Consider the following 19,461-nt stretch of genomic DNA (forward strand, 5'->3'; position numbering starts at 1 on the left):
GATGGGAATACCGTTTACTAACATTATAAAATACAATGTACTGAAATGAAAGGTGTGCTTTTGAATCACACAACACCAAACGAAGTGAAGGTCTGTTATTCCTCTTGTTACTTTCGGATTACACGGAAACATTAGCTACTGCAGGAAATCACTGAAAACTTACGTTGGTCCAAAAATCGAGGTTTTCATGGTTTTTTTTAGTACTATGACAAGATGCCTCCCGCATTAAAAGTGATCAGATAGATGTGATTGTTTTAATTTGATAAATTGGATGAATGTATGACCTGCTAATTTTGATTAGTTGAAGATTAGTTGGTTACTACTTATTTGGTTATTTTGGCTTCGGTGGTTTATCGGTCATTCGGTCGCTTTGTGTTTTTTATAGATGATAAACAGGGGTTGATCAGGATTTTCCAAAAAAAGGGGCCACATTTTCCCCGAGAAAAAAATTGACAGACGCAAAAAAAGGGTTTTCAACAAAGAAATAAGGACATTTCGTCCAAGAAAAAAATTGACAAGAAAAAAAAATGATTAAAAAAAAGGTATTGACTTTCAGAGGGGGGGGGGAGGGCACACTTCTGTTTTAACGGAATTTTTACATGACAATTTTAATTGTGCCTCTCAAGGGGGGTTAGGGGCCGGCTTTGTCCCCCCCCCCCCCCCCCCGATCCGCCAGTAATGACAAAGGTTTATACCAGGGCCCTTTTTTTAAACAGATGCTATCGATTCAAATCAAACTCAAATTAACATGATTAAGATTAAGCTCATTTTCTTGAAATGAGATGGAATACACTTTCCTCAATTGAGGGGAAAGTCACAGAAACTAGTCACCCCCCCCCCCCCCCCAGTCCATTTCAGTAACTGGTAGTAGCCTACAAGTAGACTGTGTGCACTTTTGTGAATCTTTCTCTAGGTTTCTTTCGCTTTGAGGAACGTATAACTTCCTCTTCTCACAAGGTACCAAACTGGACCTAACATGATGAAAGTATCGCTTTAATACCAATAAAAGTAGTTATTTTGTTATTTATTTGATGGGGCAGTGGGTTGCTATGTAAGTGGGTGATTGTTTGGTTTAGTTATGGAATGATCACTAGCTGATATTTTGCTGTCTTTATTATAGGTGGCTTTTGAGGTGGCGGATTCGTTGGTTTGCTTTATTGAATGTCTGGGCTATTATTTTATAGCGAAATATTGCATTTATTGGCATTTGGCAATTTCACTCAAACAATCTTAAAAATAGATAGGCACAACTGTGATTCTGAACAATTTTACTCTTGTCTCTCGAGTAAACTTCCCATTTGTTTTCTGCCCACGTGAGCCCGCTGTTGTCAATCCGAGACGGGATTATCGTCTGCTTTGTCACGAAATAATTTTTGATAGGCGCGGTACAGACACGGTCGGGACACGGTTTATGAAAATCGGTTTTATTGAGAAAAGATACAAGATAGTCCAAGCTTGTTAACAACCAATCACTGCCTTTTTCACGCATTAGCTGAAGCATGGATGTAATTCACTTATCCAGTCGCTCCGAGAGTAGCAAAGATAGTTCAACCATGTATGTATACCCTCACTAACAATTCCCGAGTCGAATGAAGGACGCGCCCACGCTGCTCACAATGCATTGTCAAAAATTTAATATAAGATCTTTTTTTATAGTTACATTTTATAGTTTCATTATTCATCGTTTTTTGTCAAGTATTTCTTCGTCAGAAAAAAGAAAAGTTTTCTCAATGAACTTGTATGTTGAGCAGTGAATATGAAGTGTTAATAGAGTAACTTTTCTTCTCATTTGTTTTGTTTTCCCCCTTCCCTATTCGCCCAAAACTCTTCTCATTTTTGATTGATGGATTGATCACTTTATTGATTCATCGACTGCTTCAATGTTCCCTTCTGACCCCCCCCCCCTTCCTGTCTTCCACTTCTACTTCCCAATTGGCCCCGGAATTGGCCACTCCTACTTGACCAAACCCCCTCATGCACCCCACCTCCTTCCCTTAGCCAGTACCCGCGGGCAACTTCCACTGGAGTGACTATGGTCTCTGGACGACTTGCACGGCTTCATGTGGGACTGGAGTCGAGGGTAGACGACGGGTTTGCCTCGATGAAAGGTATGATCCCCAGCCCCTCACTCAGTGTTATTTAGGGTACGCCTATGCTCGTTCCCTTCCTTTAAGCACCCCCCATCGAAGGTTTGCCAAAATTTATGAACCCCCCTTTCGAGGGCTTTTTCCAGGCTTTTTTTGCCTTGGAGACCCCCCTAAATCTGGAACACTGCTCAGTGTAGTGAATGTAATCTCAGGTGAGCTCTCATTCCATCAAAAGGTCCTTACTTTACTTTTCAAAATGAAATAATCCTGAATGAGCTTTCAAACCTAGCAGAAATTTGATCAATTTTTCTATGTTATTCAAGATATTTTATATCCCCCTTTTAAAATTTCTCTGGGGAGCGTTTCATCAATATTTTCATCTGACAAGATGTCAGATCTGACCTCTTTCCATGATTTTGATTGGCTGAGAGGCACAGTTCCTATGGTAACTGTCGGATAAAATGGGACTTGTCAGATAAAACGTCCGACAAGTCCTTTCATGAAACGCCCCCCAGGAGTCCAAAGAAATCTTCGGGTGAAAATACAAATACACCCCCTTTTTTACAATTCGCGGGCAAGGCTTGTCCCGCAAAAAAGTACCCCTTTACCAGACATTTTGGGAACACGCGTGCGGTCCTTCTGACCCCTGAGTGGGGGGCCGGGTATGATCCAAGATGATCGAAGCTTTAATTGCACGATTTTTGTTTTATTGAAACTTCTGCCAAAATAAGTCCTTTTTAATAGGTAAATTTTAAGCTTCAATTTCAAATTGAAAAAAACGATCATTCAAGCAACCCCATAAGTTAATCCCAGTGTAAAATCTATCAGTACATATAGATTCTACCTACCCACAGGTTATCGTGATAAAAATAGTTGTATTCTTAATTGAAGTATGAAGTTTCTTGATAAATTATTGACCGCAAATAGAAAATAGATATATCTATATGTAAGTATTAAAGGGGAGTTCACCCTCTAAAGATATAGAATACAGAAAATAGGGAAATTTATTGGTGAAACTTTGAGAGAAAAATCATCATATATGAATAAAGTTATGAATATTAAAAAGATTTGAATTTGTTACATCAAAATTGTGCAAGCAGCCACCCCAATCTTAAATCATATAGTAGAAATTCCCATGATTAATGGTTTATGATCACTATATTTTACTTATATCAGAAGCAGTTTTAAAATGATATGTGTCATGATATCATTAATGCACAAGTAGAATAGTTATCTTGCTTTAGAAAATGGCATTTTATGATATTTCTATCACTTGACCAATGGAGAGCTGCTTGCATATGATGTCAAAAATCCACTTTTTTATTTACACCAGGGTGAACTTCCTTGTTAAAACTTGATCATTATTCATTCTTATGGAGAATATGGAATGTAACTCTTCTTGAAAGGAAAAGTAGATGTACCATTTTTTCTTTCTTACTTTCAGGAGTAACGAGGTAGCCCCTGAAAACTGTGCTGGTTATCAAAAAGAGTACAGACTTTGCAGAATACAGGTAAGAAACCTTTCTCATATGGTCATGTGAACTGCTTTAGTTAAGAAAATATCTGAAAATTTATTGGACAATGTACTAGTAATATTTATTGTTGCCACCGTAATTTTCTTTCAGATGTATAGATCTATGCTGGAAAAAACAATAGGTCTAGAAACCATCTATTTCATCCTGATTTTGTTCTCTTTTTTGCAGAATTGTCCTAATTCTTTTGATTTAGGATATCGTGCTGCTCGTTGTCAGGAGATTGCTCCTCCTGGTGAAAGATGGAAGGCTTACTATCCTTCAGAGAGTAAGTATCAACAAGAAAATACAGGAATCATTAAGTGCATCCCATCCTGTGTGTTTATGAATGCTTTGTCTCATTCCACCTGGAAAGCGTATCAACTTTTCTTATCTGACAAGATGTCTGACTATGATAGGATATCTTCTTTGTGATAAAACATCAGGAAAGGCATTACATGAGCCCTTCTTTACCATCGGGTAGGTGTTTCATAAAGCTCTTCGTAAGATACGAATGACTTTGCGCATGACTGGTGATCCTTTCTTGTGCTATGTGATATCCCTATGTAATTTAGTTATGACCCAAGAACCGGTTCAAGTCGTGCGTAAAGTCTTTCACAACTTTACGAACAGCTTTATGAAACACCCACACGGTCTTACCCAACTTTGTCAAGTTTCTAGATTGGTCATAACAGCTTCATTCTTGCTTAGTCAGTTTATGTCCAAGTTTACATTTTATCTCACTGGCACTAGCTCTCAAAGCTGAAAGATTTTATGACACTTCCGAGCAATATTAACATGCTTTAGTTGGTCTGATTTCCATTTCATCTAAGCTGAAGGGAAGATGATCTCTTGGCCAAATGGGTAAACCAGTTCTTAGACCAATCCCACACATCTTCATCTAATTATTTGTAAGAGATTCAAGAAAATGCTGATGGGGAGTGTTAAAGGCTTATAGATATATTAGTAGAGAGCAATAAACTGACCAAATCTGCAGAATTTGTGCCTACCATATTCAGGGTGTCTGATCTTAACTTGCTTTTTACTGTTTATCCTGTCCAGGGGATGGTCACAGCCCGTGTATTCTTGCCTGCTACAATGAACATAACCAAGGGGAGGTACGAGTCGTAGAACATGGGGTGCCATCGGGGACCAGGTGTGCCAGGTTCAGAAATGGGGTTCCAGAAACCGGGGTCTGCATTGAGGGGACATGCTGGGTAAGTTGTTGGACTCCTGGGGAGCGTTTCATGAAGTATCTTAACACGGATTTTCACTGGCAAATTTTCTCTTAGCCAATTAGACACAAGCATCTCAGTAGCATATAATAATCATCAGTGCAAAGAGCTCTGTCATAACTGTTCATGAAATGCTCACCTGACTGTTCTACTGATTAATCACCGTATTGTCTTATATGAGCGATGATTTGTTTTTATTTGAAATAAACCATAGACTCTGAAAAGCCAATGATGATGTATTTTACTGTATTTCATCACATGTGTATATATGTCCAAGTCTTGTGCACTTAAAAGATGACATATGATTTCAGTGATTGTCATTCCTCTTTTGTATGAGATATCAGATAGTTATACTATAGTTTTACACACTTGTGGAGCGTTGTGGCCCAGTGGATTAGTCTTCGGACTTTGAAACAGAGGGTCGTGGGTTCGAATCCCAGCCATGGCGTAATTTCCTTCAGCAAGAAGTTCGTCCACATTGTGCTGCACTCGACCCAGGTGAGGTAAGTGGGTACCTGGCAGGAATTTATTCCTTGAAATGCCACCGCGCTGTAAAAGGCTGCGGGGCTAAAGCCAGGGTAATAATATCCAATGAAGCGCATAGGGACGCATTTGGCAGTGATATGCGCTATATAAGCATGTTGGTATTATTATTATTATAGTTTTACACACTTAGTCACAGAGTGACTGTATCCTTACCATTGGTGGTTTGGTTTTCCAGGTCAACTTCTTCTTACCTGGTCGTTCTAGATTGGCACACTTGAAACTATCTGTGGTGTGCAGCTTCTTAAGGCTTCTGCATTGGCAGGCAGGCAGCTGACAGATGTCCTGTTGTTAGAGAAACAGCTGATGTCACAGCGTAAACGGTTCAAAGAGTGACCCACTCTTCATGGAGGAGTTCGGCTTGAAGTAGCATCTTAGAACCAGAGTTGGTGGTTACTTCCAAGATGTTTTTCTCATTTTATTTCCAATCGTTCTCTTTCAATTTGAAGCAGTTGGAGTCAACTGATGATGCTGCATGACGGCTGAAGGGATGCCACGTGCGAAGAAGTTCGGTTTTGTTTTGTGGGTATGCAGAAGTTGCTGGCCATCCTGTTGGGACTTCTTAATCAGCCTGAATATGTGATGTTCTCTCACTTCTTTGTGAAGTAAAGGGGGCGACACCTGATAGCATTGGAAGGAAGCTATATATAACATAACATATTATTATAACCCTTCTCAATTCTTTTACGAAAGGGGCCTGACAAGAAGACAGAAGTTCCCAATTGTAAATTCTTAGGATGACTCTGCGGGGGTCAATTCCACGACCTCTTGTTCACTTTGGCAGGTGCTCTACCATGAGCTCCCATGCCCATAAATGGCTCGCAATAACATTTCTTTGTTTATTTATGTTTTTCAGAGCGTTGGCTGTGATGGGTACTTGAACTCAACTAGGTATCCAGACCGATGCGGTGTATGCGGCGGCGACGGGAGCTCCTGTACCGTGGTCTTCAGTGAAATCATCTCTGAGAATCTACAAGTAGGTAAGCCTTTAATATTACATCCCCAGGTTATATCTCAAACAAAAATGTCTTTAAGAAATGCTTATATGATAGTATGATATATATTTCACAAATAATGATTGATCAACAAAACTATATCAAATATTGCTGAAACATTTATAAAAGAGATTAGTAGTAGAATAAGATACTGCTCCTATATTATTATCATTACGTAGCATCTGGAAAGAAAAAAATATATTGAACAAAATTGATGTTCATGTTCTAAATGCTGTTAGAAATTTGTGCAAATATGTGTTAAGTTTTGTTGGGTTAATGATCATGTGGACTTTACTGTATTTCTTTTCTCTGTAGGCTACACTGATTTGATAGAAGTTCCAGTTGGTGCAACAAATATAAAGATATCCGAAATTCGTAGTGTGAGGACTTATTTAGGTGAGTGGAAAATAAAAGTTTCATATATTTCATGTTATGAAGTATTACATTTTTAAATAAAAAAGCATCTTTTGCATCCTCATTTAAATCATTAAATTGTCTAAAATATGCATTTTGATTTTTCAAGCAGTATATAATCAATATAATCATATATAATCAAATTTCAAATTTATGTTTCTCTTATGACTTCTTAATTATCTGGTTTATTCCCAATTGATGAAATGAACAAGCAATGTTCACACAGACTACATTAATAATAATGCTATTTGTTTCTCAATATCATAAATGCTTGCCAGCCGCAGGTTTTGGTCTCACCATATATAAAAAAAAAATTGTAATGAGATGCAGATTTTTTTTTCAAATTTACTGTTAATTATTTATGTTTGTAAGTTCACTTGAATTTGAATTCAAAGAATATGAAACAGCACTGCTTGCATGGAGTCTATTCATCCTGGACAGCCGCAGGACTTATTGTATATTATCTGTACATTTAATGTGTCAATGCATCTTAGCCTATTTGAATTTTTGATTGAAGAGAAATTAAAACATTTATCTGAAAATTTACCATTCCAGCACTGAGAAATTTCAATGGCGATTACTTGCTCAATGGCAACTTCAGGATAGAAACTGAATTCTCAAAATATCTCCAGGCAGCTAGTTCTGGAATACGCTACCAAAGAAGGAATATATTCAATGGTTTACATTGGGAAGAAAGAGAAATTATCACTGCCAGGGGACCACTTAATGAAACTCTTCATTTACAGGTGGGTTATAAGTGATTCCATTACCTATTAAAGTCATCCTGGTAGATGATCCATAAAGATGTTTATACTAGTGAGTGACTTTACATGCGACTGGTGATCCTGTCTTTTGGTAAATGATACACACAAGATTTTCATTAGTGTTGATAAAGTTCCTATTAAGAAAGGGTCGCCTGTCACTCGCAAGTAACGAACAGCTTTATGAAATGCCTACCTTGTTTTCAGTTCAATTAATTCAATTCATTTATTTGTTTTCAGATGTTACAATATAATGTATTATAAGTATTTTTTATATACCGGTACAGCCAAAAATTAAATTGCAAATAAATATTAAAGAAACTTTGGAGTTGAAAATACTTTTAAACAATAGTATAGTAATGCAAAATATACCCCCAAGTATATTGAATAATTCTGATAGGCGAGGAACAATCACATTACTGAGGCTTTTTCATACCAGGTTTTTAATTGAATTTTTTTTCTTCCATTAAAGGAAAAGTTTGATGCTCCAACAGACCCTGATCCCTTACCTAGAATGCAACTTGTTTATCATGTAGTCTTAAATATTTTCATTATACCCACTTCCATCACATTTACAGCAAAATATGTTATTCAAGAAAAAAAAACTATCACAGATTTTTCACATTTTTCGATAATTGTAATTCATATCAAACTTCTGATGTTATGATTAATCAATTCTGTTTAAACTAGATTTATATTTATTAAGGTCAAAGCTTAATATGAAGTACATTAGTCTTTAAGAAGATTCGCTTCTGTTTGACCTACTTGAAGGACAGTTCCCATTTAAGTATTTTTTCAATTATATGATGTAATCTAACAAAAGTATGTTCCACATCTTAAATGTATTATATACATTTAAAATGGGAAACTTTTTAAGAAAGAATATTATTTCTTCACTTTAATAGATCTTCAACTTAAAAGATGGTTCGTCAAACACCTTACAATACGAATACGTTATTCCTATTGAGACATCAACGCAAACACCCTCGTCTGAAAACTCTTCGCAGCCTCATCAAAGTTTAACAAACTCAACGACTAGTATACCAAGGCACTTTGAAGCTGTAGAGTCACTCCTAGAAACAGAAAATATTAATCCTCCTTTGTATCCTGTAAATATGAGTGAAATAAATCTAGATGGTCCATTGCTATCAAAAGAGAGCTCTACAGCTAAAGTTGATGTCGTTAACAGGACAAACGTAGACTTGTTCGATGAGGATGTTGGTATTAATGTTCGTGTAAATGACACTACTGTTGGAAAGAATTCAAGAACTCAAAGACCTTTAATTCTAATTCAACAACCTGAAGAAGGATTGGAGGAATATGCACAAAGTAGTGTAGCTCAAACAAATAGTACACATAACACCTCGCGTGTGCTTGATGATGTGCATACAAGAAACACTACACAGGACATCAGCTTCCGAGCTCCGATACGCCATGTGGAAGGTCCTGTGGTTGGCCCGTGGGGTGAGGGACCGGAGGGGATGGATCCAGAATGGCCCAGAGGTTGGCCAGAGATAGCCTCACTGGAAGGGGCCGCTGATAGAGGCCAAATTGTCCTCGAGACGGACGGTGTTCAAGCAGGCAATACTTGGCCCAAGAATGATGGCGTAAGGCAAGACGGAGGTAAACATTTAAACTATTTTCCGTTAATGATGAATGTTATGTCCCGTTTGTAAGCTGCTGCTACTGATGTTGATGATGATGAGGATGATGATTCACAATATATTTTATAGGGACATAATTACAACTGTAAAAATAAAAATAAAAGGCCATGTTATCAGTATTTTGTGGGTCCAATTAGTTCAAATGTACTCGGTTCCATTTGATTTATCTTCTTGGTAAAGTGAAGGTGGCAGTACAGTGTTTATCTTAAGTCATTGTTCCTAAAAGAAGATTTATTCATTTTTATTTTGGTTAATCAGAGGGGCAACCATACGGCCCGCCATATAGAACTGAGGACTCTCCTTCAAATCCTGCACACCCTTCCCAGGAGTCAATTACTCCAGAGATGGTTACAGTCGACCTCCAGACCGAAGAATATAGGCATGCTGGTGACGTGGTCATTGACGTGATCATCGACCAGCCCATCGTCAAGCAGCATGAGGGTGACAACAAACTCGGTTTCGAATCTCAAGTCCCGGAAGATCTTGACATGTCAGAATCTGATTACGATGATTTCTTATCTTCTGACATCGAGAATGGATTGGGATATTCAACAAGAGCATCTTCTACGAGGAGGTACACCACGACGACAGCACCATCTACGACCAATATGAAGACAGAGATCCAGACAACCTACGAGATGGCCACGTTCCTCACTTCTGATGCCATTACATCAAATCCAACAACAGCCACTACTGAGCCAATGACTACGATAGCTATCACTACCCAGCCCCCACCAAAATACTTTTGGCGAATCACATCAAAGATGCCATGTAGCGCAACTTGTGGCAGAGGTAGGTATTCTTTCTTCTTTCATCCCACCGCTGCCACCAGTTGTAGGATCTACATTTTGTGATTTGTAAGCTCACAGTATTTGCGATTCTTGTCCAACATATAGCACAAGTACAGAGGTAATATGGGTAGATCTTGCTTGGTTAAAGTCCTGTGCTCAACTGCCTGATATGAGAAGAGCCTGATTTATTGTTCAAGAGAACTCTTGGTGGCCTTTGCACAAGGTACATAAATAGTCAAATTAGATTGAGAGTAACAAAGTAATATTAAGGTATGCATGGATAAGGTCCCATCACATTACAGAGTACTTACAATTTAAATATTCATGATTTAGTCAACCTGGGAGAAGGAATAGGGTAGTTGACACAGTTGAGGAGGGGAACATAGAGATAATGGAGATTGTTATCATTTACCTGATGGTAACACAAGTGGTATGGGAATGCTTACAATTGGTCTTTACATGTCATTTTTTCCATAAAAGTAAGAAAATGAACAGCAGTGATAACCATCAGATTAGCCAGTCAAGTTAGGACTTAATGTTACAGGACAGGGCTGTTCCTGAAAATGCTTAATACTAGAGTAGAATTCAGTCAAGTACATGTGTACAGGTAATGTGTTAACATAATAGAGTGCATGGACGAGGGTTTTGTTGCCTTTTTCTCAACACTATTTTATTCTAAATAATGCCATGAAATTGCAGGAAACTGTGGGAATTCTTGTTGCTGTATGGGAAGAGGGGAACTACTTTTGTTGATCGGTCTTGTTCTACTGAGTTCTCTTGTGGTATTAAGTGTTCTCTGGAACTTTCCCTTACCGTAACGTAAAGTCTGTATCAACATGATTAATATGGAAAGAATTGCTTATACATTTTGCTCAATAATTCTACTCATCAGGCATTATTCGGGACTATGCTTACTGTGTTGATGGTGATGAGGAGCAAGTGGACGATACGAAATGTGATATCGATACCAAACCTGACGTCATTGCCAAAGAGTGCAGGGGAAAACCATGTGAGCCCAGGTAATGGCTGGTGGAGGTTGGGGGGGTCGCTCCCATTGAAGAGTGGACAACGCCCTTGATAATCATCCTGAAAAAACTCCTTGAAGATGATTCAAGGGCATACCGCTAGCACAACCTTAACATGGATTTTGTGCAGATGTCCAAGATTGCAAACCCTAAACATGGATTTCATTAATCATTCAGACATACCCTAAACCAGGATGGTTCCATTTTTACACAATCACTTTGTGTATTCGGGATTTGGGTTCAGGTTTGAGATTTGGGGTTATATATACTATCCAATTTAATTTTGAATTTGGACTATTTTATCAGGCTTTTTATTGAGATGGTTTAAAGGAATTTCCATGCATGGATCTTGTTACAGTAGGTCCCCAGTCAGTGCAAATACCCTTTTTGTGTTTTAGGTTTAGTGTGATTTAGAGGGCCTCTTTTTCTCATTTTTAGTGTATTTGACACCCTATTTGTGGTCCACGACTACCCCAGAAAAATACCTTTTTTCTGTGTTTATGTTTACTCACAGATGCTGTCCATATTTCAATGGCAGTGCCCCCCCCCCTGGCTAAAACGTACACGTTATTAAGTCACAAAAGCTTGAAATAAAGATGGTTGGTAGGTTGAAAGTTTGATGACAAAAATAACTTCCAGCTCTTGATCCATGGCTGTGCACATTCTTTGATTGGCTGTCTCATGTAATGTCTGTGAGAAGTTCTTAATAATATGTAAACATGTATTAGATACAAGAAAGTATGTGTTGCTTCTATGAAAGTGACATGATGCACGTTTATACCTTAAGCTTAAGAATTCTGGACACTTGCAAGTTGGGTCGAAGAACTTGTATGCAGACAATGATATACATATCAGTCATATGTCTATACAAGTTCCTAATTGTCTGTTTTGTGTGGTACAGGTGGGAGGCTGGAAGTTGGAGCAATTGCCTTGGAGACTGTGACTCCAGCTTCCGGTTTCGTACGGTCCATTGCTGGCTCATGATGGGGCAGGGTCTTGATTCTTCGGTCCCCAATGAAAGATGTAACCAAACCACTAAACCAAGTATTAATATGCCTTGTGATGAGAATGACTGCGGGCCACAGTGGATTGTCTCTGAATGGTCTCGGGTAAAGATGTGTTTCATTTATTCTGTCCACCTTTCACGTTTGATACTTAAGTCTTTTGTGTCCTTCATATTCTTCTCTTCCCCCCGCTCTCTCTGCTATAATTTTTGCATCTTTCTTTCATTTTCTTTTAGTCATAGATTGTACTGTTCCTTGACCCTTATAGCCCCCCCCCCCCACTTGATAATCAACCATGCGATTGTGTCGAAAGTTGATATTAACAATGTTGGCAATTGTGTAATCGATGAAAGCATGTAAACTTTTGTCACTGATTTTTTAAGAGTTGCAATTACATTTATTTTACAGATTTATGCATAATTTATGCAATAAATCAAAATTCTGCTCTAAATCCAGAAATAAAACTAAAAATATAGATTTTTCTCCTTGTCATCTTCATCAACATTTGCCTGTCCCCTCCCCCAAGATATCAGACTTGGAAGGATGCAGTTACTTTAAGCACTTGTATTGTTGATGTTTTTCTTACTATATAGTTACGAAAGTACTATTCATTTTGAAAAGTGTAAAATTTCAAGGGAAGTGTTGTGTCGTTTATAATGTAAACAGCGTAAGATTTATTTACTGGATACCTAATGGTTTTTATTGAGAATGTCAAGCCATCATATTTTAATTGTATTTATTGTTATATGGAAATCAACATCTTCTCTAGTACTAAGAGATGTCTTTTTATGGCTGATATTCCTCTTTAACATCGATATCACGTTGCTATTATTTGTAATGATCTTAACCCTTTGATATTTTATAGTTTTACACGTACATTTATAACTGATTGTCGTTGTTTCACTTGATTTTCTATAATGCCATAATTATTTCATTGTCTACTATCATTTCAGTGTCGTTTTATCAGTGAATAAATTATGCAATTGGTAATTTCATAATTAGTAACTGTTCCCTTTTGGTAACTTGAATATTTCAGTTTGATTCATATTATCATTTAAGTAAGAATATTTGTTTATTTATGTTACCAAGCATTGTTATCTTTTACTCTGATTTTGACTTTTCATGTATGATATGATGATTTATGTTGTTCTTTATGTTTTCATCAGGTCATTGATGAAAAACAGTTTTAAGCTGATCTTTTGTACCTGAATAACTATTTTCTAATTAATAAATAAAATGATCATTCCAATTGTGTCCCTCAGTGTTCTGAGACCTGTGGAGAAGGTCAGGAAACCCGTCGGGTGTCATGCTCAGAAGGGAACAGATGTGATCCAGCAAAACGACCAGAGTCTCGACGATCATGTACCACTACTCCCTGCGTCTGGGCTACTACGTCATGGAGCCCGGTAAATAAAATTTCTCATTATTTGTTCTGGAAGTATGACGGTCTCCTTATTCTGGTGAATTTGTTGTCCGAACATTGTTGCTGGTTTCAAAATACTTGAGCTTCAATTGCGGCCCGGAAGTTAATGTGGCATATTGTAAGCTTTAACTTTCAAGGGTAAGGAAAAAACCTGGATCAAAAATGGGAGATATTGCTAAATGTAAAGTCCATTATTATTTGCAAATTAAAGATATTTTTCATTACCAGCTTATTTTATATGTACATTGCAATCATGGAAGTTTTATTTGTCATTTTGCATGTATTGATTTTGGAGTTGAGAATTTGAAGGATGCTTGTCAATATCTTTTTAATTCATCAATCTAGTGAATTAATTATACATGTATATGTTAGTGACAAAAATATGACTCAGACTAAGTGCAGTAATTTTTCCTATTGTGTATCTGTCAGTGCTCGGGTACATGTGACGTTCAGTCTCGCCGCGTGTTCTGCGTCGCAGAGGCCACCAACACCCGAGTACAGGACCGATCCTGTGAGGGTGTCGAGAAACCTCTCTCCATACAGATCTGCGGTGGACGTCCCTGCCCAGCGAAGTGGGTACCCCAAACTTGGGGGCAGGTAGGACATTAATACCTCCTGTAGCTTATTTTCCTAGTGTCCTTGCATAATCTGAGCATGAGCAAGTATTCTAGTGCCAGTTGGTCTACACTCGCCTATCTATCTTTTGTTAGGTCTTACATGTCTTACATGATCTGTTTTTCTACAGTCAGCTCTTCTCTCATCCGTGTGGTCTCATTGCCAATTAGTCCATTTTCCACTTTGTCTCTTTTCCAGTTAGGGTAAAACCATTTCATCTCAGTCACTTGATTTAACACTAACTATGTTTGATGAATAGATGAACTGTTTATGATCCAAATTTTCATTTGACAAAGGGAAAAAAGAATAAGTAGATGAAGTTGAAACCTGATAATTAGTCATTGGGCTTAATCACAGTCTTTTTCTCTTTCTTTAGGGGGTTCACATTATACATGCTATGCTTTTGAGTGAATCCCCAATTTCCACAGATACTTATCTTCTATCCAAACTATATATCATAATATGTTTCGTAGTATCTTTATATGCTAATTATCATGATTATCATTAATGTATTGTATATATTTGTTATAATGTAAGAAAAATGATTTGCATCAATATTTATGTCATTTCTGTTGGAAATCAATCCGAATCTGAATCTGAATTGGACCAATTCAGTCAGTAGGCAAGCCCTCAAAAAGTAGCTTCTTTTATCCAAGTGGTAATCATGACTAGAGGGATTTTGCATCGTTAGTGAGCTTGGCACAGACGAAAACATGCACCTCTTTTTATTCGGCCATTGCTGCTCTGAATATTGACCAAATTTTATGTTTTTGGTATCTTTAAAAAGAACAAAAGTCATTCTTTCAGGTCATGTGTTTGGATTTTTAAAAAGATATTGTATAGGTGAAACTTTTTATCCAAAACATGAAGCAAAGCAATCATTTTCATGCAACAAAGTTGTTGTTTTTACACTTAATTTTTGTTTGAGCCCAAATGATTTTTCGATTTTCATGAAGCTGGAGATCTAAGCTTTAATATGATATAATTTTTATAACAAATATTCAAATTATATGCAAATTCCAATGTTCCCCACACTGGGCCTCTGCAAGGTCACACCATGTGGTAATCTCTTCAAGTTATATGCGCCTGTTGTTTTGAAAACATTATTCAGCCAATCAGAACTCTGGATGTTAGGTTACTAAGAAATTTCAGAAATCTCGTCTTGCATCTTGATGGAAAAAGCTGGCTGCTGACCCATCTAAAAGGTGCCACATATCAAGAGTGACTTTGTAAGAAAGTATTAAGTTTGAGCTTTTTGATGATATAAATATTATTTGTGCCCAAAACACAAAATTTTGCACAATTTTGCAAGTGAAAACAGAGGAAGAAAATCCTCTTTTCAGGCCTGAAATTCACTTATTTATCAAAATATTTTATTCAAAAGAAATAACTATTATACAGGGGTAATGTTTACTCTTTCTTATGGTAAAAAAATAATCAATTTTACTTAAGGAGAAAGTGGTAAAATTCTTTGAACAAGAAAGTCTCACAATTCACGAGATTTTGCATGGACATGAATTTAGCCACAAGAGGACTTGGATAAATCTTGCTCATTTGCTCATTAGCATAGGGACTTGCAAACCGACTGAATTGATGGTTGTAACAAACAGTATAATTAGACTAAATTGATAGTAGATCGAGTGGGGATAGCCATTATAGACAATCAGAAAATTTGCTTGTAACCAAGTGGATACAAACCATAATCTCACATTTTCTGGACATATGAGACGAAAATGAGGTAAAACTAATCAATATGTTCTTGGATATGATGCTCAAGAACTATTGTCGATAAGAGTTGAGTCCTACCAAGGATAGAATTATTTCATTTTGTTATTAAACAAGAAAGCGCTCGATTTTTTCTGAGGTTCTGATTCGAAGTGAGTTTGAAGGCACATATACCTCTTGTCAAGCATCGCTCATGACTTGGCGTTTTCATTTGGTTTCTCCCCCAGTGCCAGGGTGACTGTCAGAGTTCATTCCATAGACGAGCCGTTGTGTGTCAGGGTATCAGTCGCTCTGGCCAGCTCATCATTTACCCTGATACATCCTGTTCGCTGAACCCTCCTGTCAAGAGGTTGCGATGCGTTATGCCCAACTGTCAGCAGCAGCGAAGAAGTGCGGCGGACTGGATGACGTCGGCCTGGAAACCAGTGAGTTGATTAGAGGATTCTAGCTGATTGTACGTGATGTTAGTGACCACCTCCTCATTGTCAAATAAATTATCTTGATTGATTTTTTTTAACCATCATCTTCACTTAAACAATACAATCATCATCAATTTCAATATCACTATCATCAACAATATGCCATCATCATCTTCAAATACAACACTGACAACGAAAACAAGCCATGATAATTAATCTTCACCATTATCAATATTGTGTTCAATATTGTCACTATCAACTTCTCAGTACCATACCATCAACCCCATTACCATTGATACACTTATCACCATTTTTACCAAGGATCATCACTGTCACTGCCACCATCCATTCATCTCACCACTCTTTTCTTCTCCTCAACCCCAAGAGAGGATTCTCTTCAGGAGAGCGAGAAATCAAAAACTCCAGTAAAGATAACAAAAATGGGCGGAGCCTTTGCCATTTCTTCCCCCTCCCCCTCCATCATATTGTCTTACTTTATTCTTCATCCACCACTGATTTTAGTGTTTTTCTTATTGTTACAGTGCTCTGTTACATGCGGTAAAGGGATGCAAACTCGGGAGGTCAGATGTCTTATCGGAGGACGGCTCAGTGATCAGTGCGATGCAAGCTTGAGGCCGAATTCAAGTCGGGAATGTTTCAAACCAGCTTGTCATTCACCTATAGTGTCCAGAAATGCAGGTAAGTGTGAATTGAGGATTGAAAAATTTCTGTGAAAAGAAACCTGTCTTACTTTGCTTTCTAAAATGGGGAAATGAACAAACACCTCGTTTTACATTGTAGCAAGAAATTTTAAAGATAAATTTATCAAGTTAGTTGCCATTTCTGCATCTTATTGGTGCTCATATAAATCACATTCTCAACGTACTACTGCAAGTAATATGTTTAAACATGACCTGCTGGAATTACCTTTAATTGTTAATGTTTGGGGAGAATGTAAACTCTGTTTCCCTCTGATCAACATTGGAAATTGATTATCAAGGTATTACAATCATTTTTGAGAGAAAAAAATATAATGGAATTTAACTATCTTACATCTGATTGTTTCGTTTTAGCTAATTCCCGGGAGAATAACTGCCATGACAGCAAGAGTGCCGACTGTGATCTCATCGTTCAGGCAAATCTCTGTCGGTTTCCACGATATAGTAAGCAGTGTTGCAGGTCATGTCGGAATGTCGCTGGACGATCAGGGTCTCGCAGTCAAAAATGACCTCAACACCGGCATCATCGTTGTGATCGCTGACAGTCTGATTGAACATTTCATTGACTTGTTAAACCGCAGTTAACCTTGATAGGATTGGATTCAGAAGTCAACAAACTTTATTCTTGTTTGAATATCAATGATATAAGGTGAATCAGTCAGTCAGGACATTTTGAACAATCTCACCAAAGAGTTGAAGCGCCTAAGAAGATTTCCAGCTGTCATACTTGTACCTAATTGAATTAAAGATGCAAGCTACCTTGACAGGGATTGCCAAGAAGTTTACAACAGGGTTGCATGTACTATTTCTTGCCATTTTCATACCCCTAATTGAAGAATTGTACTCTTTGATAACAATTTGATTTGGAGCTCTTTACATAGAATGTACTTTGTCTGCCTTGGCAACATACACCACTTGATACACCATAACATTTAAGCAAACGATATCTTTTGATACTTTGGCTACTCTGGAAGTAAAATCTCCGGAACAAATGACCCTGCGAGCTTTAATTTACCGGTAATGAAACATTTTGTGAAGGATATTCCTTTTAAGAATTACTGTCATCGGATTCAAGTAGTATTGACTTATCCATCCTTAAGCTGTTTTTATCATAATCATATCAATATAACAATCAAAATACTTTGGTTAAAATAAAGACTAAAAAAGGCTTACTGATTATACATGTAAGTGACCTTGTAGGATCCAGGGGTGGTATTCTGTAACTCTGTCATAACTTTTGTCATAAATTTTGTCATTTCTCTCCGAGATGTGACACCGCATTGATTGTCACAAATCGGTATTCTGAACATTGTCTTTTCCCTGTCATATCTCTCAAAGTTCCCGCCCATCTTTTCGGAAGCAATCCAATCAAAATCATCGTTAGTTCCCAGTGGGAGCCCTTCTAGCCAATAGGAATGCCCCGTGACAGGTAGGGGGTATTCCCAATTCTGTTGGTGGCATCGCGCAACTACGCGAATATTGATGCGCTTAATTACAAAGAGAGACAGGGAGCTGTGAAGGATTTTAGAGGAGAAGTAGAAAAATAAGGGAAACAGAGAAAAAAAAGAGAAATTAATATGTAGGGCCTAACTAATTGTAGCATGAAAAAATTATTTTAAAAATTGTCGTGGATGATGAGTGAAACTAATACCACAATCTAATCTAAATGATATCGTTATATGCTTGACATTCAGTCGGCAGGGTATCGGGATATTTGGTACTAAAAGATATGACAAAATTTATGACTGCTACCCCCTGTCATAACTTTTGTCATATCTTTTGCTTGTATAAAAGGATTACGCGCATTAAAGCCGCGTATTGTTGGTGCGCGCCAAAGAGATAAGACAAATTTTATGACAATTTTTGTGACAAAAGTTATGACATCCACCAGAATACCGATTTTGTCATATCTCTGAGATAAGATAAAATATGGAGATAAGACAATGTTCAGAATACCGCCCCAGGGTCCTATTTCATTAAAAAAGTTGCTATGATAGCAACTCTTGCTGGCATGTTCAATTCAATTGGAAGAGCCAATCAGGAAGCAGTATTTTCACTGTTGCCATGGTAGTTGACATTCCAGCAAGAGTTGCCATCATAGCAAGTGTTTATGAAATGGGAGCCTGGGCATGAAATAGTGTCAGAAATTCTCTTCTGTGCTTACTGGAGAGTCTTTAGGAATTAAAACATATCCTAAAAGAAAATATTCTCTAAATAGGATCAATACTCATGTATAAGCGACATTACTTTGACCAATTGATGTGATTTCTTTTGTTTACAAAGAGACATTGTTCATATTCCTAAATGAAGAATTATGACTTATGAAATATTATTAGAATCGCTGGGTCCATTTTCATAAAGACTTGTTATAATAAGAAATTCAGAGTTTTATAGCAAGTATACTATCAGCCAATTAAATCAAATGATTTCAGTAGTTTTAGACTGTTATAACAAATTAGTTATTATAACATGTCTCATGAAATGGGTCTCGGGGGCCTTGGTTAAGTCAAATCAGTGAATGAGTTAAGGC

General features: G+C 37.4%; 1 protein-coding gene across 1 annotated transcript in view; it reads left to right on the top strand.

The window, feature by feature from the left end:
* Positions 1-17,846, top strand: part of LOC121428861 (ADAMTS-like protein 2) — a 33,834-nt gene extending 15,988 nt beyond the window's left edge. Inside the window, exons 2-17 of the mRNA XM_041625731.1 lie at positions 1,999-2,108; positions 3,532-3,598; positions 3,791-3,887; positions 4,661-4,815; positions 6,233-6,356; positions 6,687-6,767; positions 7,341-7,531; positions 8,452-9,169; positions 9,469-10,002; positions 10,894-11,020; positions 11,928-12,135; positions 13,293-13,436; positions 13,883-14,050; positions 16,021-16,218; positions 16,755-16,911; positions 17,286-17,846. Of these exons, the coding sequence (XP_041481665.1) occupies positions 1,999-2,108; positions 3,532-3,598; positions 3,791-3,887; positions 4,661-4,815; positions 6,233-6,356; positions 6,687-6,767; positions 7,341-7,531; positions 8,452-9,169; positions 9,469-10,002; positions 10,894-11,020; positions 11,928-12,135; positions 13,293-13,436; positions 13,883-14,050; positions 16,021-16,218; positions 16,755-16,911; positions 17,286-17,440 (3,234 nt within the window). The 3' untranslated portion in view covers positions 17,441-17,846. The remainder of the gene's footprint in view (positions 1-1,998; positions 2,109-3,531; positions 3,599-3,790; positions 3,888-4,660; positions 4,816-6,232; positions 6,357-6,686; positions 6,768-7,340; positions 7,532-8,451; positions 9,170-9,468; positions 10,003-10,893; positions 11,021-11,927; positions 12,136-13,292; positions 13,437-13,882; positions 14,051-16,020; positions 16,219-16,754; positions 16,912-17,285) is intronic.
* The last annotated feature ends 1,615 nt before the right edge of the window (positions 17,847-19,461 follow it).

This window comes from Lytechinus variegatus, chromosome 15 (assembly GCF_018143015.1).
Source record: "Lytechinus variegatus isolate NC3 chromosome 15, Lvar_3.0, whole genome shotgun sequence".
NCBI classification, from domain to species: domain Eukaryota; kingdom Metazoa; phylum Echinodermata; class Echinoidea; order Temnopleuroida; family Toxopneustidae; genus Lytechinus; species Lytechinus variegatus.